At 42.5% G+C, this 25706-nt stretch overlaps 2 protein-coding genes across 4 annotated transcripts in view; both read right to left on the reverse strand.

The window, feature by feature from the left end:
* Positions 1 to 10226, reverse strand: part of Ap1s3 (adaptor-related protein complex 1, sigma 3 subunit) — a 34927-nt gene extending 24701 nt beyond the window's left edge. For both annotated transcript variants that reach the window (XR_001174778.1, XM_013010003.1), the window contains exon 1: positions 10222 to 10226. Coding sequence is in view for 1 of the 2 variants with exons in the window: in XM_013010003.1 (XP_012865457.1) it covers positions 10222 to 10224 (3 nt within the window). In the remaining variant the exon portion in view is untranslated. The remainder of the gene's footprint in view (positions 1 to 10221) is intronic.
* Positions 1 to 25706, reverse strand: part of Wdfy1 (WD repeat and FYVE domain containing 1) — a 110432-nt gene that overhangs the window by 6350 nt on the left and 78376 nt on the right. The gene's annotated exons all lie outside the window — the stretch shown is intronic.

A 25706-nucleotide genomic window follows, 5' to 3' on the forward strand; every position in this document is an offset into this window, starting at 1 on the left:
AGGGAGGGGAGGCAGGCAGGCAGGGAGGGAGGGGAGGCAGGCAGGCAGGGAGGGAGGGGAGGCAGGCAGGCAGGGAGGGAGGAAGGATACTAAAGAGTCAAACAGGGTGTATTCAAGAGAGGCTTCAGCAGAAGTGAAATAAGGATGCATATGGTCTAGGTCCATTATATTCACGTATAAATTATTTTAATCAGTCAAAATTGTTTTGAAAAGGAGAGAAGAAAGTAAAGGAGATTCACAAAGAGTCCCTTATGCAACTAATGTATGCTAACAACAACAACAAAAAAGAAATCGTTAAGAAATAATACACCAAACACATTTCTGTCCTCTAAGTGGATCAGTCTGACCAGCGCCCTCCTGTGGCGGCCAGGGTAGCATGCTATGTCACTTAGACAGCACTGCTCCTTCCCATCCTTGCCAATGTCTGCAGCAACTTCTGCACACTCCCAGCCCAGATCAGCCCATCCATTCTCATCTTCCTTCCAAATGCAGATGTCAGACCCTCTGGAGGAAAATCCTAAAGACGCTTCTCAGCCTGGATGACGGCACAGCAGAGCTGCACCTCCAGAGCTGCTCAGAAACGTTCCAGGCAATCCAACATTGAATGTACAGCACCTTCAAGAACCTCAAGTCAGTTACTCCAAGTCACAACCATGGCCCTCAGTCCCTACTTCCATCCTCACTCCCGAACAAGGAGGAGGGGATAACAGTCACTCGGGATTTCCTCAGGTTCCACATCAGTATGTCTGTCCCCAACCTACATCATCCCCATGCTGAGGTAACACAACACCTTCTTAGGCCCTGGCTTGCCTTTCTCACCTGCCCACTTCTTCATTCCTATGCTGCCCATTCACATGCCATATTCTGCAGCTCCCTCCCTAAATGAAGATGCTAAATAATTCTGAGTCTCTCTCTCCTTTCAAACACAAAGGCCTTCTCTCAAACTGCAACCTTCTGGAAAAGTGACTTGGTGATAAGCTCCAAAGGACCCTGCCTTTCATTGTGTGTGTGCTGCTCTTGGGGCTTGAACTCAGAGCCTACACACTGTACTTGAGCTTCTTCAGTTCAAGACTAGCACCCTACCACTTGAGCCACAACTCTACTTCTGGCTTTTTTTGGGGGGGTCTGGTTGTGGGGCCTGAACAAGTGTAAGCCATCAGAGCCTGGCTATAAGTCCATCTTTTAATCTATCTTTAAGATACAGATGAATAAAGCTAACTGTCATGAGCATGCCTATAATCTCAGCACTCAGACAGCTGAGGTAGGAAGATCTTGAGTTCAAAATCCTGTGCTATATATTGGAACCCTGTTTGAATTTTTTTTTAAAGCAGATAAATGTTCAGGCATTAGATGTTCATGGCAGCTCTCAATCATAACACACACACACACAACACACACACACACACACACAAAACACAAGGGATTGTTGAGTAATGAAAATAATCCATGATACTATAATGGAGAATACATGTTAAATATATTTGTGCAAAGCGATAGAATTTCCAAATAAGGCTTTTTAAGTGATATGTTAAATGACTTCAGTGAAATAACATGGAAATCATAAAATTACATGTCTGTGTAATGCTGTAGCAAAGCCATATTATATTTTCAAAGGAATTATATCAAGAATCCTGTTATACCATTGGTGGGAATATAAACACAATGAAAGGCAATATGGAGATTCTTCAAAACACTAAAAAATAAAAATACCCTATGATCCAGCCACAGCACCTTTGGGCCTTTATCAAAAAGATTAAAAATCAAGATACAATAAAGACATTTTCACACTCATGATCATTGCTGCACACTATTCATCCATTCACCCATTCACTATTCACCATTGCACAGTGCCCTGCAACAGATGGATGGATGAAGGAAATGTGGTATGTAGATATATACAGTGGAATTTTACTCAGCCATCAGGAAGAAATCTATTATGTCATTTCAAGGAAATAAGATGGCCTTTGGCAGAATGATGTTAAATGAAGCACATCAGACTCAGAGAGACAAAGGGCATGTGTTTTCTCTCCGATGTGGAAGTCAGATTAAATTATAAACATATATGAGAATATATACAGGTCCATATAGATACATATAGAAACAAATTGACCGAAGTAAGGTACGCTCGGGTGGAGGAGACCAACAGTGTAACTCCTCTGAACAACTACATTACATTTGAACAAAATGAATACTAGAAAGCTGAAACAGGTTTTAGGAGTGGGGCAGACAAATGAGAGGAAAAATGGGTGAAAACAGTCATAATATTCAATGTATGTATGTAAACATGGAACCAAGGAACTGGAGGAGATGGGTGCACTTGGAACAGATGGAAGAGAATGATGAGGGGAAACCGATCAAGAGCCAGGGGGTCAAGAGGAAGGGGTAGATGAATGAAGAAGAGAAGAGGAAGAAGATGGAGACAAGAATCCAATGCATATCCTACCAAAAGACGGTGAGGGAAGGACTGCGTATGGGAGGGAGCGGGATGACACTGAAAAAGATGCATTGTATTCACAAGCTGCTTTGTTAAGTGGCAACTCCTGTGTACAACTACTTATAAAGTGAATGAGAAGATGCAACTGTATTCAGACCAGAAATGCTGAATCGAAACCCTTTTGTACAACTAAAAGATAATTTTTAAAAAGAAATTATATGAAAGAGATGTACTAAAATTTTAAGGGGTTTTCTTGGAATAGTTGAATTATAAATAATATTTTCTTCTTTGTTCATCACTAGATTTCCCAAAATTCATACACATAATCCTGTAGATTAGAAAACTGTGTAATGGAAAGGACTTTAACAGGTTTAATAAAAAAAAAATCAGACAGCATTCTATCTGAAAGCACAATACTAAGTAAATGCCAAGTTTCTTCCTTTCAACATATTAAACTTTACCTGAAAGAGATGCCACAGGATTGAGAATCTGAAGTATGGGGAAAATAATAAGACTGTGGGGAGGAGGGGTGAGGAGGGAGGGTGAATAGGCAGAGTACTAAGGATTGTTAACACAAATCATCTGTGACACCCCCATAATGGGAGATGCATACCAAATATATTTGTCCAAACTGATACAATGTCCAATACAAACACAATGTCCAATCCAAAAAAAAAAACGAATGTTAATGTAAACTGTGGGCTTCGGGTAACAAAAATTAATGACTGAAGGCTCTTTGGTTATAACGGACTCACTCTCCAGTACAGGCCACTGATGATAAGGGAAGCTATGTGTGGAGGGGAAAGGGTATATGAGTATATGGCTATATGGGCTGTCTCTACACTTTTTGCTATATTTTGTTGTGAAACTAAAGCTGCTTTAAAAATACAGATTGCCAGGCATGTGGGGAAGGAAAGAACACCTATTAAACTGTTGATGGGAAGGTTTAACTGGTGCAACCACTAAGGATCCAGTTAACTTGAAGGGCTGGGGTGGTGGGGGGTGGAGGGGGAGTAAGGTGAGAAGGGGGAGCATGATGGAAGGGATGAGTTTATCAGGATGTCTTATACTCATAATGGCTGAATTATAACCCCTTTGGACACAACTATTCAAAGGACAAAAAGAATGATAAAGCAAAATCTCTCTCTCTCTCTCTCTCTCTCTCTCACACACACACACACACACACACACAAATAAAAAATATAGAATGCGTAACCAGACAAAAACAAAATGTCTTCTAGCCATACAAATAAGATGCCAGCAGGGTATACACAAGGACAAAGAGAGCTAGTAACGAAGATACAGGAATTGTCATCCCAACCTCTTTAGCATGAGAAACCTCCACCAATTGTTTCTAATTTTGAGGCAATGTTATTTGATTTTGCCAAAGAAATAAAGGAAGTAGGGATATGAACTTACTTTAAAAATTTCCCGTATTAACGAGAGCACTGTGCTTCCAACAACAGGCTGCAATCCTATGGGTTGTAAAACACAGTCCCAATCAATCAACATATATATAGAAAGAGCAGAACAGAATGTCACACTTCAGGGCAATTATTCCCACTAACAGTAAATATTGTCTTCAGATACTTCTAGTCAGGGGCCTACACTTGCCCAAGGTGGTAGTATAAAATGAATTTCTAGTAGGGGCTGTGGTTAAAGGAAGAAAGAAAAAGAGAAAGATGCAAGGGCAAAACCCAGCATGAGGTCATTTGCACAGAGATGCAAAAGCAAAACCAATGTATAAACAGAAGGCTAGTCAGTAAGGAAATGCTAACCAAAAGGCAAACTTTTATGCAGTGTTAATCTTTAACTCTCAGAGAATGTGGGTACCAGGAAGAAAACTTGTATATATTTTTTTTCTAAGTATAGAAAGGAATTACTTGGGTGGGACACAGGATGGGTAAAACCACTGCATTTTAAACAGTCAGAAGACTGACCTTCAAGAAGGTCAATAAGAGACCAAATAGCTAAGTCTCTCCTTACAAAGCATAGAGAAGTATAGTCTTTGAAGCAGGAATTAACTCAAATTTCTTTTACTTAATGCTGATCAATAACATGCATAAAATGGAGGAAAATAGCTGCTTCGGTCATGAAGTTGGCCTGAAAAGCCTCCCCTTGCTCAGTACTCTTCCATCATTTCAAGATTCACCACAGATAATCTCAAGGCTCACAACCATGCCAGGTCATCATATTTCAGACAGACCTGAAGATCATTTATTCATCTAACAAATGGTTATTAGTATACTATGAAACATACAAATTTAACATTTGGACCTCCACTTAGAATTGTGGTTGAAAAAAAAATCAAATGAAATTTCAAAGCAGATATACTGAATGTATCTTTTATCTCTTCCCTCACCCTCCCCCAAAATAATGCCACTAAGTGACAAGAGCAGACTTTTCTAAACTGTATTAAGCCCCCAAAACCAAAACATTTGGAGGGGAGCTAAAAGCAGGAGGCTCCAACTGGTCACTGGAAAGGAGAAATGTGATGGTTGATTTAGTACACTAATAAAAGCTGAAGCTTGAAAATTACAATGTTTGCACCTGTAATTCTACTTACTCAAAAGACAGAAGCCCGAGGATCTTGAGTTTGTGGGCAACCTGGATAAAAATTGGTAAAACTATCTCAAAAACAAAATACAAACACAAGTAGGGGTGTGGCTTAAGTAGCAGAATGCTTGTCTACCATGTGTGAGATCCTAGGATCCATCTCTGGTAATCTTAGAGAGGAGAGAGAGAGAGAAAGAGATATGGGGGGGGAAGGAGGTGGTGGAGGAAGAAGGGGAAGAGAAGAAGAAGAAGAGAAGAAGAGGAGGAGGAAAGAAGAGAGAATGAAACTCAAAATGACAAAATAGAAAATGGTCCATGTCCAGAGGCATGTGTCTTCACCAGACCTCCTGGCATGTTCTCCTGACTGGTTTAACAATTCTCTGGCTTGAAGAGCTTAATGGTATCTGCAAACTCAAAGGGATAACAATTCTCTTCAAATTATTTTTCTAACCAGTCATGAAGCTGTTTCGCAGGACTGGTCTGAGTAGTCATGCCTCCAGGAGTACACAGTTTCTATCTGCAGGCAACAAGGACCCTGCCTCTACACCCACTGAGAACCACAGGCCTGCTGCCTCTCATGTATTGTCTCTCACTCTGCATCTCCAACACAACCATGCTTGCAAGTGGAAGGAGGGTCATCTACTCCACCAACATGCTACACTCATCTCCTCTGAAAGCTCCAGCCACATACAGTTCCCTCTTCACAAGCCATGTTGCCTTCTCCCAAGACACATCATGTGTATAAGCCTTACATTACTAGACATTTTACCCAGCTTACTCTGGGTGAAATCAGGCTGAGCAGACTGAAGATTTCCAGGTGCCATTTATGCATGCTCTTTGGATGTCTGCTGACAATCTACCTGTTCTGAGGAATTTTTGAAACAAATTTGTTACATGGAACAAATTAATATCAATATTAGTATTTTATATGCCATTGGGCAAAATGATATAACAAAACCACTTTTTTCTAGTTTGTTCCAAGACATGCAGTACATTTGTCAATCAGTTCATCTAGATCTGGCCCAGAACGTGCTGTGAACGTATCGAAGGACCAATCTATTTGGCTTGGGGCATCCTAGGCACTAACAGGCCAAGCCACACTTTTGGCCAAGGGCAGCAGGGCCTTGGAGTAACTGGATTGGTCAGTGGGAAGCTTTGAGAATCATAGCTTGAGAACTGGCCAATGAATTCTACTTCTGTTGGAGGAAATGGGCTAAGTAAATGTGGATGTTATCTCATCTTTCTAGTCCTCTGCCTCTTCATCTATATAATCAGTAATATGACTCACTTATTGCTGAACTGGGCACACAGTAAGCAGTTAGGTATCACTAGCAAATTGGCCCCTTCTTCCCTCCCTCTTGTTTTCATTGAGGAAAGGAAGAGCCTTCTCTGTCCCTTTTGAAATGATGACATTACTCACCCTTCTTTTTTTTTTCTTTTCAAAAACAGATTTCCACCTTTTCGTGGGTATTCAGCAAAGCAGCCTGCTGTGCTTTGTTTATTAACAAACCATTCAATTGCTAGCTGACTTGCTACCTTGTCTTCTCAATCACTCAGTCTCCTTAACCACCTGTCCAATGCTTAAATAATGTTTACCCCAGAAACTGCTCAGACTTGCAGATGAGTCATTTTGTTTCCTTTCTTTCTCCTGCCTGTTAACTACTAGTCTTCTAATCATGTGTTTATTCATTCTCTCCATAGTTGCTGTAAGGTAGAGTCCATTTAGAATTTCTCCCTCCATTTGGATGTACTTCCAAGATGTTTTCTATTCATTAACAGAAGCTGGTTTGGGCGATTATGGTTTTCTTTTAGGGTTTAGTCACCTTCCCTGCTAACTTTTTACTGGAATCGCCTCACTCTTTTATGGCAAACCAAGTGCCCTTTCCTACAAAACAGCTGGAATAGTGGGAGGCAGACAGGTGAGGGACTGAACAAAGTGTCATGTCAGCCCCCCTGCCCAGACCTCAGATCAAGTTCCATGAACTAGAAGAGCGGGTCATGTGTCCAAATACCTTCCATGGGCTGGGCAGGGCAGGTTCCTTATTAAATGTGAGTAAAGGTTCAGTGTAATAAAATAAGGGATGGAAGATAAAATAGTCAACTCAAAATTACAAGTTCCAGTGAAGGCAACAGTGGAAAGTCAGCCACAGTGTTGCCAAGGGAGCAGGAGTGAGGTGGGGACTCAGCTGCTTTTGCCAAGCCTTCAGGAACTCTGGAATCTGAGGGTTATGGGAAACACTGGGAATGTTTTAATGTTGGCCATTAATATGGCTGCTAGTTAACTGATGGCTAAATATTCTTTCTGCCCCAACATTCTATCACTTTATTACTAGTAAAGATTTCTTTTGGCTACTTTTGTTTGAGGAAGAGTCTTCTGGTCTCGAGTCTTGAAACCTTCCCTCCTCATCTCAAACCAAGATTACCATCAAATCTAGTCTGAGATCAAGTTCTCTCAGTGTTCTTTTATTTCCTCAAGAATGCTAGCCTAAATTTCTGTTATCATGTAAAGGAAAAAAAATCTATACATTTAATTAAATCTACAGAACCTCAGAATTTCATCTTTGTCTTATTAAAAACAACCTGTATCATGAAATAAAATGTGGAGAGATTACCACATTGGCTGATGTATTTCAAGTTTTCTCCCAGTCCTGGTACACCATCTGGTGGCAGAACTATCTACTTGTAGCATCAGGAATTCTCTGAGAAGCAGGTGAAATAAGTAACTTTCAGAGCTCAGCTGAAATCAAATAAAGAGAATAGTAAGAGGACACAAAAAATAGAATGAATGGCCCAAAGAACACATGCCACCTCAGAGCAATCTGCAACTTAAAAGTCTGACTGTTCAGAATTAGCTAGTAGCCATATACAAAACTTTAAAACCCCTTTTGTCAGGAAAATTCCTTGACAAAAGTATTATCCTTATGTCCATATTACATAATAACATTTCCTGGAAAAAAAGACAAAGAAGGAAGGAAGGAAGGAAGGAGGGAGGGAGGGAAGAAAGGAGGGAAGGAAGGAAGGAAGGAAAGAAGGAAGGAAAGAAGGAAGGAGGGGCAGAGGGAAGGAGGTTAGGAGGGAGGGAGGGAAGGAAGGAAGGAAGGAAGGAAGGAAGGAAGGAAGGAAGGAAGGAAGGAAGGAAGGAAGGAAGGCAAGCAGACAGGCAGACAGGCAGGCAGGCAGGCAGGCAGGCAGGCATACCAGCTTTCTCACCACATTTATTCATGTGTTAAAGTCCTAAGCCCCAGAATATCAAATTTTGACCTTTGGAAACAGAGTCACTACAGAAAAATCAGTTACAATGAGATCAACTGAGCTATCCAATGACTGGTGTGCTCTTAAAAATAGAAAATTCAAAACCAGACACACACCCCACAATGCCATATAAAATGAAGGCAGAAATTGGGGTGGAACAGGGGGCAAAGTGCACCAAAGTTGCTAGCCAACTTTTACAACTTAGGACACCTTGATCTTGGGCTTCTACCTAGAGAGCTGAGAGCAGCCTTGTTATTATCAGCTGGTTCATGGCCCTTTGTTAGAACAACCTACAGCTGGCCTTGAAGTGTACCTATTTCTTTTCAGTCTTAAAAACCGTCTTCAGCTGGACCCTGATGGCTTATGTCTCTAATCCCAGTTACTCAAGATGACTGTGGTTTGAAGCCAGTCAGGACAGGAAAGTCCAATTAACCAACAAAAGGCTGGAAGCAGAGTTGTGGGTCAATACGTAGAGCACTATCCTGAAGCAAAAAAGCTCAGTGAGGAAGTAGTGATGTGGCTCAGGTGGTAGAGCACTCGCCTTGAGCTGAAGAGCACAGGGACAGTGCTCAGGCCCACGACCGACCAAAAAAAAAAAAGCTCAGTGACAGCACTGGAGTCCTGAGTTCAAGCCCAAATCTTTTTAAAAAATTAAAGATTTCATTGTGTTGTTTTTTTAATGTCATTCCAATTATCATTGCAAGTCAATCGACTGAATATTTTAAATTATCTACACTTAGGACAGCTAGTAGATTCCATTCAACTTTGCAAATATTTATTCAGTGTCTATCACAGTAATTATAAATGAAACAATCATGCATTACCTAGACTCACAGAATGAAAGGATTTGCATTAGAAAAGACAAAAAATCTGAAGAATTCTCATAAACACAGAAGCAAAATTCCTCAACAAAATATTAGCAAATTAAATATTATAAAATTCAATCTAATAATATACAAGTAGAATTCATCTGTATTATACAAGGCTTGTTAGAAAGTTTTCAGTCAAGTAATGTAATATATCAATTCGCCAAAGAAAACAGAAGGACATGATCATATGAGATTATGATCAATACTAAAGAAACTGGAACCCAAACATCTGAGCAGCTAACTCCAGCTCAATCTCAGTTAGATGGTTCTAGAGCTGGGCTAAATAGTTGTGCATTGTTGGTTGCCTCCCTAAGGAGAAAGCAAAAACACATCCATTGGCAACAGTTAAACAGAACTCACCAACTTTTAAAGTCATTATGATACTGAGCCATCTTTATAACATGAAGATAGCTTTTTTTTTTAACTTGGTAGTTTTCTTTCTTTTTTTAAAAGTTTTATTGTAAAGGTGATGTACAGGGGATGTAGAGGTGTTACAATAAGTCAGGTAATGAATGAGTACATTGCTTTTTGACTAGTCACCACCTCCCTCATTTTCTTCCAGCTTTTTCCCTCTGCCCCACTGCCCTGCAAGGTATAGTTCATTTCCAACACCGTGTCTATTGATTATCACTGCTGAATTAGCTCATCCTTTGTCCCATAGTTTCCTGCTTCTCCTTCCCCTCCCCAAAGAAAGATAGTTCTCAAACTTTACCCCATCCACTACCAAAGGTTTCCCTACCAAATATAAAAATAAGCAGAAAAGCCCTAAACTTCTAGACTTATAAGAGATTAAGATAGAAGTGAAATAGGGATGCTGAATCTAACCAGCGCCATCTTAGCCACATGGTGGATGATAGGGTATTGAGTCTGACTGGTGACATCTTGTCTTCATGGTAGAGGCAAGGAAGTCCTACCGCCCAGGTGATGGGCTGCCTGAATTCCTAGAGGCAGGGGCTGGGACAAGATAATAGGTTACTGGACCTGCCAGTCTTGGGTTTCAAACTCTCAAGCTCCCTGGGACCTTCCCCTTGACTTGACTCTAGGCCTGGACCAGCTCAGGCACCCATACGCCATGCTTCCTGTTCTGGCTCCTGGCTCTTCTTCAGTTACCATGGTGTCCCACTTCAGCTCTCCATTGATCTGGTTTGTTGGTATTTTTTTGCTCTTTCTTTCCTCTCCTGCTCTCAAGACTCCATTTTCTGAAAGTAGGTCTTTGTGACAAGAGGCTACCTGCATTCTCCGGCTTTCCAATAAAGACTCCCAATTCGTCCTCTAAAAATGTGCCAAAAACTCAACTGAAGACAATAATGGCACTAAGTCACCACTATTACATGTACTGTGTGGCAATAAGATGGGTAGGGAAAACTCTAGGCCAGGTTCGTTGAACAGGCAACTTTTGCTCACAGAAAACCAATGAAGTCATCTAAGTAGTTTAACTAGATCCAAGTGGCCCCTTATCTTTTCTCATACAAAGGAACAAAGAGGAACTTGAACTTGAGAAAATTTACTTGGTTATCTCTACCAAGGGTCTAGTTAGAAAGGAAAAGCCAGTACTTCCTTTGAGATGATATAACAGATTCTATATGGGTATGGTGCTGTCTCCAACAGAAATGGGGCGTGAGGTAAACAAAGGAGGAGGCTGCAATGCTTGGTAAGAAATGTACGCATTATCCTGCCCATGTAATTGTAACCCCTCTGTACAGTATGTTCACAAATAAAATTAAATTAAATTAAAAAAAAAGAAATACACGGGAATACAAATAGTAAAAAGAAAAAAAAAAGAAAGAAATGGGGCGTGAGGACAGGAAAGGAGGACAAGTAGGTACAGTGGCTGCCAGTGAACTACTCTTCTTATTAAGAGTGAGTTCAGTTTTAACTTCTCTCCTTGATTTCCTTGTTTAAGGATGAGGAAGCCCATAAGCAAGTACATGACTTTCAGTTTAATACCTGAAAGATAACAGTACTTGGAGATGCACACTCAACTGTAATCCTGGCACTTAGGAGGCCAAGCCTAGAGAACTGCAAGTTGAGGCCAGTCTGGGCTACCTCAAAAGACTCTGTCTCCAAAAAGAAAGGAGAGAAAGAGTAGAGAGGGGGGAGGAGAGGAGAAGGGATAGGAAAAGAAAGGATAGGAGGAGAGAAGGGAAAGGAGCAGAAGGGAAGGAGGAAGTGGATAGAATAAGGGATAGGAGAAGGGAGAGGAGAAGGAAGGAGAGACTTGCATCAAACTTTGGAGAAACTGCATAGTTGTCCAGCAGGCTTGTCTGCAGGTTAAAAAGAAACTAGACCGGTTCTGGATGAGCAGATGACCACATGCTTCCAGTATTCAAAGTTCTAAGTACCAGTAACATATCCCATAATCTGCCAGTAAATACCAAATGGGAAAGTGATGGCTTCATTTATTTTCTACAAACAATATACATAATCTAACTAACAATATATATAAAATAAACAAGATTTCCTTTCTTTTACTTTTCTTAATGCCAGAAGTTGCCTTTAGGCTTTCAACAGTGAATATATGTGAGATTATTATATGTGTGTGTGTGTGTGTGTAGTTCAGATGGTAAAGATTCTTTATGAGGCTCCAATATCTTGATGTTTGTTTTTCTAGCCTCTAAGAAAATATTAAAGAAAATAGAAAATTCAAGAAAGTATTTGAGACTATTCAATAGAACCATCCCTGCAGGGTTCTCTCAAGACATAATTTCAAGTGGTGCATATTGTCATCTTTACATATCTGTGTTTTCCAGAATTTCTGTAATAATTTGATATTACTACTAGGGGTTACGGGGAGGAAGAGGAGAGGCACATGGCTCAGTTGGTTAGAGCACTAGCCAATGAGAGAAAGCATCAAATACCAAGTTCAAGTCAGTCTTGGACCTAACAAAGAAAAGACAGAACACAGTACAGAACACAGTATCTTTCCAACGCAGAAAAAAAAGAAGTGTACTAGGTGGCTGTTGGACAGCTAGGACACAGCCTGGCAATTCACCCCAGGATTAGCTTTGCTAATATCGGGGTACAATCAAGAAACCAGGAGTTGTTAGCATTCCCTTAATCAAAATGAACAAAAATTCTTCCTAAATCAGTGTAGGAATTACTGGGAATTAAACCCAAGGCCTTATGTGACCTACCTTCCCAGCCCTTTGGATGTTGTTTGGTGGTTGTTGTTGCTGGTCTTACTAGTTTACAGAGGGGATTATCCTATTTCTACACATTTCCAATGAACTCTAGTCTATCTCATCTTCTTTACTCATACTCAATGCACCCTTTAATATTTTGTTTTGAGACAAGGTCTCTCTGTTTCCCCAACTGGCCCTGAAGCAGTGATCCTTCTGTCTCTTGATTCCTAAGTAGCTGAGATTACAGGTATGTACCACAAGAACTGGATAATTCTAAATACCTTTTAAGTGTTATGAGGCCTACTTATTCTTTGCCTATTACCAGTGCTCCAGTAAAGTAATTGCCTTAGTGGTATGGAATTGTGGCATATAAAGTGCTTAAAAGCTCAGGCTTTGCCAAGTATCATCTCTGTGACCACAGAAGCTGATGTCACAATGTGTCTGGGGAACTGAAGCTGAGAGGCTATGCAGGGTCCCCTCCACTCTTCACCACCTAATGCCAGACTTCTCTCTCTCCACAAGGCAACAACAGCCATGTTCTCTCTCTTCCTCTCCCTTGCAGACATATTTTGAATCACTTCACTTAGTTGTACAAGGGGTTCCATATATAGAGATGCATCCAGTGCATCTCCATGATACTCACCGCAGCACCCTTGCTCACCCACCTCCCCCCACTCTGTATTCTTTATAAAAAGAATGGGATGGGACAAAAAGGGTCTCTTGAACCAACAGTCAAAAATCACTTTTACACACTTCTCAGAAACCAAGTGTTACAGACTAACTTGAATATCACATTTATGAAACCAAAATCTTCCCCTACTTAGGTGTGTGGGCCTGTGAACCTTGGTAAGGTGGGAGCAAGTGCCCGATCTATTTCCTACCCATTGTACTTCCAGAAGCAGTTTTCAAGACTGGTTGATGTTTGTTAAGCATGGAATTCTAGACTGAAATAAAAGATAATTTTAAAGAGTGAAATATACAATCTGAACAGTTCTTGTTGAAGAGAGTTTGGATGTTCAGGGGTTTCCATGGAGCTTAACCTCATAATACCAATCACTACACTTCACTGAGAACTATGCTTCCCAAGTCTGTCTTCAGAAACTTGTGCCTAGAGCTGAAGTATGCAGGCCATGCATGCATTTTAATTGTCTTCACAACTAAAGAACAAGTCGATAGGTCTTCACTGAATGGGAATTGGAGTCAGAAGTTCCCTTGCTTTCCTTGGACTGTTCTAAAATGTCCAGGCAATTATTTGTATCTAATTATGAACATATAAGACACACATTTGTCTTTTACTGAAAAGAAAAAAAGTCAAGATATGGTAGAAGAAATGTATAATACAACAAACAACAATTGGTTACTATTGTACAGTATTTAGAAAATCACTTACTATAGGTCAGGCTTTGTGATGTGCAATTTTAGTTAATCATCACAACAAATATATAAAGAGGATAACAATTATTTTCCATCTTTTAAGATAATGGATCTGGGCTAGAAATGTTGCTCAGTGGTAGAGCTCTTGCCCAACACTGAAAAGAAATGAGTTAGCTGAGTATCAGGTAGGTCACATAATGGATGAGCTCAAGGTCATGCAGCTAAATGGCAGACCTGGACTTGGGGGCCAGGCAGGCTCTAGGGGATCCCCAACTCTGAATCTATACCAACTATAACCCCATCTGAAAGATACAGCTGGGCTATATCCTCCATTTTCCTTCTGTGAGCCATTTTCCAAATATGAGCCTTGTGAGGGCCAATGTATGCAACACAAATTTGAACAAGCACATTCAGAATTCTAGGAGAGCCCTGTTGAGTAAAAAGAGTAAGAAGAAGAGGTAGTCCCTCCATCCACTAAGTCCACAAAAGGTGGCAGGCTTCCAACTGTGGCATTATTCAATTTGTCAGAGAAAAGCCAACAATGCCAAGACAGCAATGTTCTCCATGAGTCTATCAGCACATGTCCACAACCAAGCCAAGCTCCGAGCATGCACAACGGGTCCTCACATTTTTATGATGCCTTACAACATTTATAAAAGGTGAAATGAAAGTCCACTATATTGGATGTATGACATATGCCTCAATGTCTTTGGCATAAAGCTTTATAATGTGCCATAATATTTATAGCATTATTTGAACACTTCATTTCTCTTTTTTATATACCAGAGGCTTCAAGAAATAGAAGCAGCCTGAGATGTTCAAGCTGTAGAGGACCTGACCTCCTTCTGGAACTCTTAGAGAAAGAAGTCACTGAACAAGGAGTCGGCAGAGGTATACGATGTGGGGTGTCACACTTTCTGCTTTGTCCGTCATGAATGGGAAGTGGCTGTTCTGTTTTATCCTCTCCAGATCAGAGGCCCATGACACCAAGCCTTGGCAGCCCTCCTCTTCTTCAGATATCACACAATTCTGAAAGCACATGTACTTGAAGGATAATATTCAAACCATCATAAGCCCTATGGGCTGGAATCATCATGCTCATGTACCTGAGACTGGTCTTCTAAAAACTCTAGTGAACTTTACAAATGAAACTGTCACCATCACAAGAATTCTCAGTGTCTCATTTGCAAAACACTCCCCTGTTTTGAACCTCTTATTTCTACTTCAATCAAAAGAAGGCATTTATAGAGTTGAGCACCTGTGGCTCACACCTGTGGCTCATGCTTGTAATCTTTGCTGCTCAGGAACTGAGATCAGAGGATCCTGACTCAAAGGCAGCCTGGGCAGGGCAGTCTGTGAGACTCTTATCTCCAATTAAACACACCAAAAAAAAAAAAAAGCCAGAATTGGAGCTGTGGCTTAAGTAGAGCACTAACCTTGAGCAAGGGACAGCACCCAGACTCTGAGTTCAAGACCCAGTACCAACACACACACACACACACACACACACACACACACACACACACACACACACACACACACACACACACACACACACACACACACACACACACACACACACACACACACACACACACACACACACACACACACTTGTTAAAGTAAGATCAGCATCAGAAGTATTTTAAGCCTGGACAAGAGATTTCAGGCTGACCATAAGAACAAACAAAATCCATTTTAAAATGACTATCACGGGTTATTTGACTTCAATTTGTATTATTTTTTGTATGAGTGCTGGTACTGGAGCTTGAACTTAGGGCCTTTCCCTCTTGCTTCTTTTTTTCACCTAAGATTGGAACTCTTATCACTTGCACAGCTCCACTTCTGCTTTTTGCTAGCTAACTGGAGATAAAGAGTCTCATGGATTTGTCTGCCCAGCTGGCTTTGAACCTTGATTCTCAGATCTCAGCCTCTTGAATAGCTAAGATCATAGGCATGAGCCACCCACCTGGGTTTGACTTAAACTTTTAACTCATTTCAGCAATACAGTTCATTGAGTTCACAGAACAATACAACTGACTCAGAAAATAAATACCCTTTGAGCAATTTTTGCTATAGAGCTTAAGGATACAACCATCCATTCTCCTCACTTAGTAAATTTACTCATGGGCTCTGATAGGCCCATAATATATGTTTTGGAGGAAGAGTCCAGGAGTGTTATTCTGGGAGAAGCCACCCAGGGTTGATATTTGGATGAACTCCAAGGAAAACAGAGGGACTGAGTTAATTAATTCCAGGCAGACCTAAGTAATAAATCTTTAGGGTCTGACCCCATTTCCCTCCTAAACTTGTGAACCATCTTCAGATTCCTGAGCACTGTGGAAGTAACTAACTTAAAAAGAACATGCTCACAGATGGTAAATGTGAGCTCTAAGGAAAAACTAAGGAGATATGCTCTCATTTCCTAAGAAGTGAAATGTGTTAACTCCACAGCAAAATAAGGCTATGCTTTTATTCTTAGTTCAGTGAATACACTTCTTATTATGGAAATGTTTTATTTATGGAAAAATAAATGCATACAAATGTAGATTGCAAGTGTGAAAGTCCTGAGTTCAAACCCTACTACTAACTATACATAATAAATTAGATAATAGACAGACATATAATAAAGTGGCAGAAGAAGAGTACTAAGCACAGATACAAAGGGTCAGAGAGCAGATGTTTTTTGGACACATGAACATTAATCTGATTCACCCAGAGACAAAGTACTCACAGATTCAAAGACAGCAAAGTACACTTGAAACTTCAATCACATTGAACCTTGTCTGCAGAGATGGTCTACCCAAACCATGCCACTGACTGAAGTCAGTAAGTACCCTCCTGACTCTGAACAAACCTAAAGCTACTTTTGATCCAGTCCCACAAACTTCTTTTTTTTATATACTCTCAATTTTTAAAGAAGTTGCTCTTGTTTGTTAAGTGGAAAACCCACTTGTGACAAATTTTATTCTTGAAAGTTCTGTATAAATAATTTCCCAAGGGGTTGTCTGGGGAAGCAGGGTTAGTGGAGGAAGCAGAGGAAGATGAGAAAATCCATAGGGACACAGTTCAATGTGGTCAACTTTCACCCAGCTCTCCTCCAGAATTTACATTTTCTTAATAATTACTTTTTTTTCAGACTGGGAATGTGGCTTAGTGGTAGAGTACTTGCTTAGTATTCACGAAGCCCTAGGTTCGATTCCCCATACCACATAAACAGAAAAAGCAGGAAGTGGCACTGTGACTCAAGTGGTAGAGTGCTAGCCGTCAGCAAAAGAAGCTCAGGGACAGTGCCCAGATCCCGAGTTCAAGCCCCAGAACTAGCAAAAAAAAAAACCTTATTCTTTATATCCTGCTCACCTACTGCCCCTCCCTCACATGCATGAGGTCCTCATACACACGTTCTTTTGGGAAAGCTGGAGGCAGGGCCACCTGGACCTGGCAGGTTTGATTTTGGATGAACTCCATAATCTCTACCCTGCATCCCTCCCATCTTTCTCCCCTGAACGTCTGTAATGATATAAGTTAAACAACACACATCAGTTTAATTTGCCATTCCTGTCCAAGGCTAGCTTTGCAGTGAATAGTAACCATTTCCTGAAGAGCTTCTCATAATCAAGAGAGATTCAGATCCTACACGATGGGGTTTTCTTTCCTGACAACTAAAGAATGGAAAGCTGGGCTCCCCCTATAATCTAAGCTACTCAGGACCCTGAGAGATCTGAGGATCCTGATTTGAAGCAAACCTGAGCAGGGAAGTTTGTGAGACTCTTATCTCTCCAATTAGCCATCAAAATGCCAGAAGTTGTAGCATGCCAGCCTTGCTCAAAAAAAGCTTAAGAGCAGCACACAGGCTTGTTCAAGTGCCAATACCAGAACAAAATAGAGAAAACAATGTCAAACAGATGCCAGTGGCGCATATCTATAATCCTAGCCATTCAGAGGCTGAGATCTAAAGGACAAGCATTCTAGGCTAGTTTAGGCAGCAAATCCGTCAGACTACATTCCCTAATAATCAGCAAAATGCTGAACTGGAAGTGTGGCTTAAATGGTAGAGCACCAGCCAAGCAAGCACAAGACCCTGACTTCAAGTCCCAGTATTGAATAAAAGGACAAGTGAAAAACACCCAACATGTAACAGATGAGAGGCTACTCCTTTTATATCATTTCCCCAAGACAGACTAAGTTACTTGGAACTTATCAGGGTCACCTTTTGTTTCTCTTCCTTTTTTTCCTGTAGTGAAGCATGCTCTTTTTGTTTTCACTGAAAGCACACAAGACTTTTGTTGGTAGTACAAATTATCTGAGAGATAAGAAAAATGATGCTAGTGATAGAAAGTAGAATTTCCAGGCAATTTTCAGTATGCCTTGAAGTCAAATAAAACATTAATGACTTAATGATGATGCTTATTTGATCTTTCTAAGTTTTTTGAACTTTGTTCAAGACACTGTGTTTAAGATGCTAAACTCAACACTCTGTATGGTAATGGCCACTTAAATGGTTATTAAGAACCTTCTTGTTCTTTCTACTTCAGCCAACTAAGCAGTCATTCAAAATCTCCCTGGAGCTGGGTGCCAGTGGCTCACAGCTACTTAGGAGGTTGAAATCTGAGGATCATGATTCAAAGCTAGCCCAGGCAGACAAATCCAAAAGATGACTTAGCTCCAATTAACCATCAAAAAGCTGGAAGTGCAACTGTGGCTAAGAGGTTGGATGCTATCCTTGAATCAGATGAAAAACAACTCTAGCAAGTACTTGTTTTTCAACTATTACAAGCTTGATTCTTTTGTTTCAAGGGATAACAGTAAGCCTGCGGTTGAAAATAGCCAAGGTGATTAATAAAAACAAAAATCTTTTGTCCTCAACAACAAAAATAACAACTGTAGTTAACACTTATCGAATGAGTTCTGGGTGCCAGCCCTGTGCTACTGAATGATCTCATGCAATGCTCAGGTAAGTTAGGCAGAGGTGAGCAAGGACTGGTGACTGGCGGGGGGGGGGGGGACACAGCACACAGCTGCCTACCTGTCACCTCTCCACCTGAGCATTCACACCTTCTTTTTGAAATGGACACAGGAGCCAGGGGTAGGGGGTAAGCATTATGAAGGGCCATTCAAGCAGCCCTAAGTGACACTTTCATAGAGAACACCTAACACATGTGATATGAACACAGCAGAAATGCCTCTTCTAACAGCACCTCTGTGACTCAACGCAATCTGACACTTTCTTAAAAGAACTACTAATCCTCTTCAAGTCTCTCATAACTTCACCTGCACAATGGAGATTTTTAGGGGATAGAGGAAGGGAAAAGAGTTGGCAATGCACAAGAGACAAAGAAAGCTGAGGTCACACAGGTCAGTGATGATCTGTGTCTATTCCCAGGCTTGACAGGACCATCAGCTATGTAACTCTTTTTGCTGTTGTTATTGTTCTTGATACAGAGTCTCCATGAATGCATATATAAAAATCTCCAGCCTTAGCCTCAGTGACAGGATTACAGGAGTGCACCACCACTCCTGTGGTACACTTATAAACATGACTTCTTAATCTTACAGGAACATTCAGTGTCTACTGGACTCAAAAAAGCTCACCCCAGAAGATCTGACAAGCCTCTCCCTATTGTACTGATTCAATCCTATGCAATGATAAGAGGTATGACTTTATTTCATTACCCAAAATCTTTTTTCTGTGTCACTGGAAAAAAAAAATGGATCACATCATTCTCTCTTTTCATTCTCCAGTCCTCAGTTCTCATACTGAGGCAAGTTCATTGAGGAGTCCCAAGAATCTGGCCAAAAGCTCAGTGTAGATAAGTAGGTAGATAACAGAAATTGTGTATGTGCACAGACATTCATGTGTGTGCATATATGTGATATACATGTATGGAGATGTGTGTTCATGTGTGCTCTGTGTGTATACACGTGTGAGTGCATGTGTGTGCATGTGTGTGGTGTTTCCTTTCATTTTGACCTCACACACAATCCAAGCCTAAGACATTATTCCCACTGAGTAAAAGCCACATGATACTCTGACAAGTATTCATAGTAAATCCTGTCTGTGTGATTGATCCACGGGATTCACAGAGCTTAGAGGTCATCCTATTGAAAGCATGATCTATCTGAGTGCTGACTCCTGGCTTGTTTGGGGCAATCTCCGAGGCCTCACTCCAGGGCCTTCTTGTGGGCGCAAGATCACTGCACAGGGCCAGCATTCAGGAGGGCCTGGCAGTTGGCTTAAAGCTCCACTCCTGTTATCTAGAAATTCTCAGTATTTTTCAATCAAGAGACCTTATGCTTTCATTTTGCACTGGGCGCCATAAACTGTGTCGACACTCTGGCCCATCACAAACTTATTTGTCCAAGATGCAGATGAATCAATTAGTAAAAGCCACCTTCAAATATGGGTCAAGGAACTACAACATGAAGATCAAATCTGTCCCTCCAACCTGTTGTTGGTACAGGAAGTACCTGCAATAGAAAGTTAGGAAACAGAGAAAGAGAGTGATAAAGGGGAATATTCTGATTAAAATATAATATATGCACATACCAGTTACTATAGTACAGTATTACAATCAATATATAGAAAAGCATGAATGACAGGAGAGTAAGACAGTCACTTCTGGGTAGTGGGGAGAGCGAATGGGAAGGGTGAATGAGGGTGAATAGGAACAAAACACTTTAGATATACTTATGAAAATATAACAATGACATCTGCTGACATTGTTTTAAGAAGTGGAGATGGCAGACAGATAAGAGCGATCGAGGGATGAGGTTGATGGGATGCGGTGTATGTATGTATGGTAATGTTGCGATGAAACCCTGATAATTTAAAAAATCATTTAAAAAGGATAATAAAAGAAAAAATATGCTAGGTGAGATGGTTCCCATCTGTAGTGCTAGCTATCTGGGAGGCAAAAGCTGGAGGATAATAGTCCAAGACTGGCCCCAGGCAAAAATTCAAGTCCCTCCCACAAAAATAATAAATAGGGATGTGGTTCAAGGGACAAGGAGCTTGTCTAACAAGCATAAGGCCCTGAATCCAAAGCATAGTATACCACATACACATACACACATACATACACACACACACACACACCACAGTGATCGTGCAAAAACAAAGTAAAACCAGAAGTGCAGCCCTGTCCATCCACTTTATTCCGTAAGAGTGAAGTCAGTGACAGAACACCATAGGGGCTGCTGAAAAGCCTAAAATTATTCCCAACTGGCCTTTTCCAGAGAAAACTGACCATCCTGTGTGATAGAGTTCTGTCTCTCACATTTTTCTGTCCAGATGCTCCAGGGCAGGTAACCTCATGAAATCTGGAGTGCTAGCTGTAAGCAGCCAGTGAGAAACAAGCTGTCTAAGGGCATTGTCTTTAAAATATGCATCCATTTTGCACTGTGGACCCAAGCACACTTGCATTTTAATACCAAAAAAAATGTGTATTTTCTTGCAGATCTAAAGCAAGCTGTGAGCTGACCCTGTGTGTACCTGTTGACTTCTCTCCTCTAAAACAGTGAGCACACAAAGAATTCGGGCACCCTAGTTTGCAGCTCCTGCTCTTGGGTCCTACCCTTTGAAGAGTCTGTTGAACTTCCAGGTGACAGTGTAGTAATCCGGGTAGAGGCCATCTGCAAGGTCATTATCTTGGACTCCCTGATGCCTTAATTCTTGACTGGATGTACTTTCTTAGGTTCATGCCTTGTGGCACTGAGAGACTAAAGTGTGATCATCGTATTTCCAGCCCCCACGCCCCACCCCCATGCCATCTTAGAAAGTCACTCTCACTTTGAGAGAGTGACTTCCAAACTCAGCTCTACCTGTCAGAAGCTTACAGATCTGAGACTGGCAGTATTTTTCCAAGGCCAGCTTCCTCCTAGAGGTCAAGGGCATCCCATTTCAAACTGTGCACTACTCAAGCTCTTACTTTACCCTGATACTAGCAGATTTCTCCAGGCAATGTGGTACTGGAGAACTGTGTAATTAATGTGCATTTGTTTCAGGCACAGGATCTGGAAGCATCTCAGTGTTCAAAGGCCATCTTCTGAGTAAGGGGCTCCAAGGCTTCAGGGAAAATGGACAGTCCTATCAGGAAGAGTATCAGGAGAATTAGAGGTGCCAGATGGGAGAGAAAGGAGAGGCAGCAAGTCCCAGGGGAGAAAGAAATCACAGTGAGGGCCTCAAGTCTCCTGAGGAAGGGTCTGGACGTAGCAACAAAAAAGACAAAATTGAACAAACGATTAACCAACACATAAAAAAGGAATGTTCATTCCCACAGGCTCTTACATGAATGTTCTGTATTTGTATGTGTACGAGAGAGAGAGAGAGAGTAGGAGAAAGCGAGAATGCATATGTGTAAGTAAAAGGGAGAGGAAGAAGAAGTAAAGGAAGGAGAAAAAGAGAATGAGAGATTACTTTTACTTATCACATCTTAAGGCATAGTGAAATAATTAATGGAATCTCAAAGGACACTGACAACACAGTACAATACCACACCAACTGCTTCCATCCCAATGCATATTAATAACACCATAGGAAAGTTGTGAGCTTTTCACAGTATGGGGAAAGAAGCAGTAGAGAAGAAGCGTGGCTCAGAAGTACCAATCCTCTGTGGTGGTGAGGAGGGCTTGGCAGAAGTGAGCTCTTGGCACACCTGACCCCACTACTACCGCTGCCCAGGCCAAGTTCCAGACAAAGAACACACTCACTGCCTAACAGATTCTTCACCCTCACACTGGAATTTAAACTGTCAAAAATAACTACAGTCTTATTTATCCTCTAATAATAAGGCTGCTATAGTGGAGGATGGAGCATGGTGGGATCTACAAGTTTATAGTTTCCATTCTTTGCCTTGGCTCTTCTGCAGCTCCCTTGTATCAACAGGGGAAATTCCTTATTAGAGTTGGGTTTGGGGGAGGGGGAGGGAGAGGGGAGTTCAATTTGTTTTGGGGTTTGAGGGGGAGGGGCAGTACTGAGTTCTGAACTCAGGGGGTTGCATTTGTTAGGCAGGCTCTCTACCACCTGAATCATACCTTTCGCCTTTTTTGTGCTGGTGATTTTTGAGATAAGGTCTTGCTTGCTCTATGCTAGGGCTAGCCTGGAACTATACAAATCTCAATCTCTGCCTTCCATATAGCTAAGATTAGAGGCCTGAGCCACTAGGCTGGGCTGCAAAACTGCTTTTTAAATCTGATCTAAGAAAAAGATGCACTTATTTTTTTTTCCAAACGAATATAAATCTGGAAATGGCTTCACAATTCAGTTGACAAATTCCTCCCCCACTCCACTCCTATCCTCCCATCTCCCCTCTTCAGATTTACAAATCATAGACATACAAAAATCCTTGAACTTTACCATAATTCCATATTGCTTTATAATAATGACAAAGATTATGAGAACTGGATTTACAACACAAAGAATGCTTATTTGGCTTTGCCAAGGGGTCATGTTTGAGTTTCTCTCAATGGGAGATTCCTGTTTTGTTCACAATGAGGAAAAGCCACATTAGCTTTTCAGAAACAGAAGGAGCATAATAAATCAAAAGTCCACTTACACTGTTATTAAAGGTAGCACCAGAGCCTCTCTGTTACCACCCTATCGGTCTTCACAAATGTTACAACCCTATCAGTCTTCTTCTTAAAGGAAAAATAAATAAAGGAGTCCTTCATCCATTGGCACTGTCAATCATTCAACAGTAAGTCCTTACAGATCAGAGTAAAAACCTGTGGGATTCCTCCAGAACAATAGGCCTAGCATTGTTTCAAAGGCAGAGATTTCTAAACAAAAAGGCAAGATAAAACATATACATAGTTAACTCAAACAGAACAATCCAGTTAACAAACAGGACACTGGGCCCAACATGCAGTAGGACACCAGGGCACCAAGGAAGCAAAAGTCCCTTTCTGGGTAGAGTACCAGCTGACATGAGATAAGCATTTTCTACTTCCCTAGCAAATGAGTCAGCAAGAGACAAGAACCAGGAAGGAAGGAAAAAACTCATAAACTGGCTGTCCAACCAAGAGGGCTGAGTGCTAGAGCTACTAAGGCTGCAAAGGCTTTCCTGCTTGGGACTACCCATCAGAGGTAATGCTACAATGCTACACCTACAAGGGGCAGGGTTCCACCAAAGCACTTTCAGGTACACTCAACCCAAGTCTGTGGCATAACCCCATGACCATGAGTTTGAAATATTTTGACCCTCCTACATACTAAGAATGCCAAAGTTCTTTTTGCTTACATGGGTTATATCCATTAATAACATTGACAGCAGCATTACTAATTCATTTAAAAGTAGAGTACCTGGGCCATCTGCATCTGTACACAGACCAATTGACTATAAAGTATGGCATACACAAGGGAGGATTCCACTGGACCCAGGTAACTTGTCCTCAAGTTATCTTCGGTGTGGATGGGATACATGGGTGAGATGCATGGAGAGGGTGTCACTGATCAAAATACATTGTATTCATACACTTACTTGTTGAATTGAAACCCCTTTGTGCCAATTAAAGACAGCTTTAAAAAAATGAAATAAAAAATAAGTGATAATATTATACCTATTCCATCTATGCATTAGCATTTTTCACTATTAACACTGTTTCCCAAAGGCAAAGAAGTCAGTTAAAAATGGCCTTGTGTTGATTTTGCAATTCTCCTTAACGTTTGGCCTGACAGAAGGCAGAACTGGACTCCCCTTTGCTCTGCTGTTCAGTTTCCCATCACAGGGACTCAGGGAAACTTCACTGCAGTCTTAGGAGAATGAGAATTACAAGGGCAAGTTCCATCTTAGTGCTGTTTTGACCTTGCAAATCTCCCCAAAGAGATCCTGGAGGACCCCTAGGGGTACCAGGGCTGCACTTTAAGAACACTTGTCCTACAGGTTAGGAGCAAGTGCAGAGAAAGGGGGCCAAGGAGTCATCTCAGCAGGATGGGCTGCTGGAGTGGCTCTGGGCAGGGCAAGTGCAGGCCGTGACCGCCGTGTCTGGCTGTGCCACAAGGGGATGAGACGCCGAGGGTACGGGGCTGGCCCGCCGACCGGCCGGCCTTAATATGGGCTACAACATATCCTTGAGGAACAGCCTGGTGGGAACAGCAGCGAAGACTCTCCCCAGGTGGCTGGGGTCAGACGACAGGGCGCCCCTTCCTCCCGGAGCCTCCGGGAGCGGGCAGAGCCGCACCGCCAGCGAACGCGGGCCGCTACTCCACCCTCCATTAGGCAAATGAGCTGGCGGCCTGGGAATAGCATCACCTGCGCGCGGCGTCGGCGCGCTCCTTCCTTGGAAACTTGAGCGGGCCAACCGAGCTGCTCCATTATTTACCGCGTCCCTTGTGCACGGGGCTGCATGGACAGGGGACCCTCCGCGCACAAGCAAAGTGGGCCTCCCGTGGGCCGTGAGGCCTCGCCTAGGAGCTCCACCCGTGGGCCGTCCCGGGCAGCGGCGGCCGCGTCCATCCGTTTTCTTCGCCCACCGAGCGCCGCCCACCGCTTCCCCGCACGGATTTGCGAAGTGAGCGCACGTGGGGCGGCGCGGGACGGGCGCGGCTCCGGGGCGCCTCCCACCTCCCGCACCAAGCCGGCACCAAGCCGGCACTGTCGCTCAGACACCCCCTCCCCCCCACCTCCAAGTTTGTTCGGCTGGAACCAAAACCAAAACTCCTCACTTGGGTTCAGAAAAACCTGCCTCCTCCGGCCCCGCCGCCTCCCCGCTCTTCCCGCCCGCAGAGCGCCCCGGCCCCGCCGCCTCCCCGCTCTTCCCGCCCGCAGAGCGCCCCCGGGACCCGCCGCCTCTCCGCTCTTCCCGCCCGCAGAGCGCCCCCGGGACCCGCCGCCTCTCAGCGATCGCCACGGGGGGGGGGGGGGGGAGGCGGTCCCCTATCCTTCTTGTCAACCGCGTCTCCTTCCCGCCCGAGCCGGGAAGCTCCGTGGGCGCAGGGCTCCACGGGTCCCCCGCGCCGTGCCCGCCGCTTGGCACCGTGCCTGGCACCGACGGGGCGCCCGGCAAGCCGAACAGGACGAACGCGGCTGCCGCGCTGGTGTGTGTATGGTGGGGGGGGGCGGCCACCCCTGGAGCCTGCGGGGTCGCGAGCTGCAGAGCCCC

This window comes from Dipodomys ordii, unplaced genomic scaffold (genome assembly GCF_000151885.1).
Source record: "Dipodomys ordii isolate 6190 unplaced genomic scaffold, Dord_2.0 Scaffold1, whole genome shotgun sequence".
Taxonomy (NCBI): Eukaryota; Metazoa; Chordata; class Mammalia; order Rodentia; family Heteromyidae; genus Dipodomys; species Dipodomys ordii.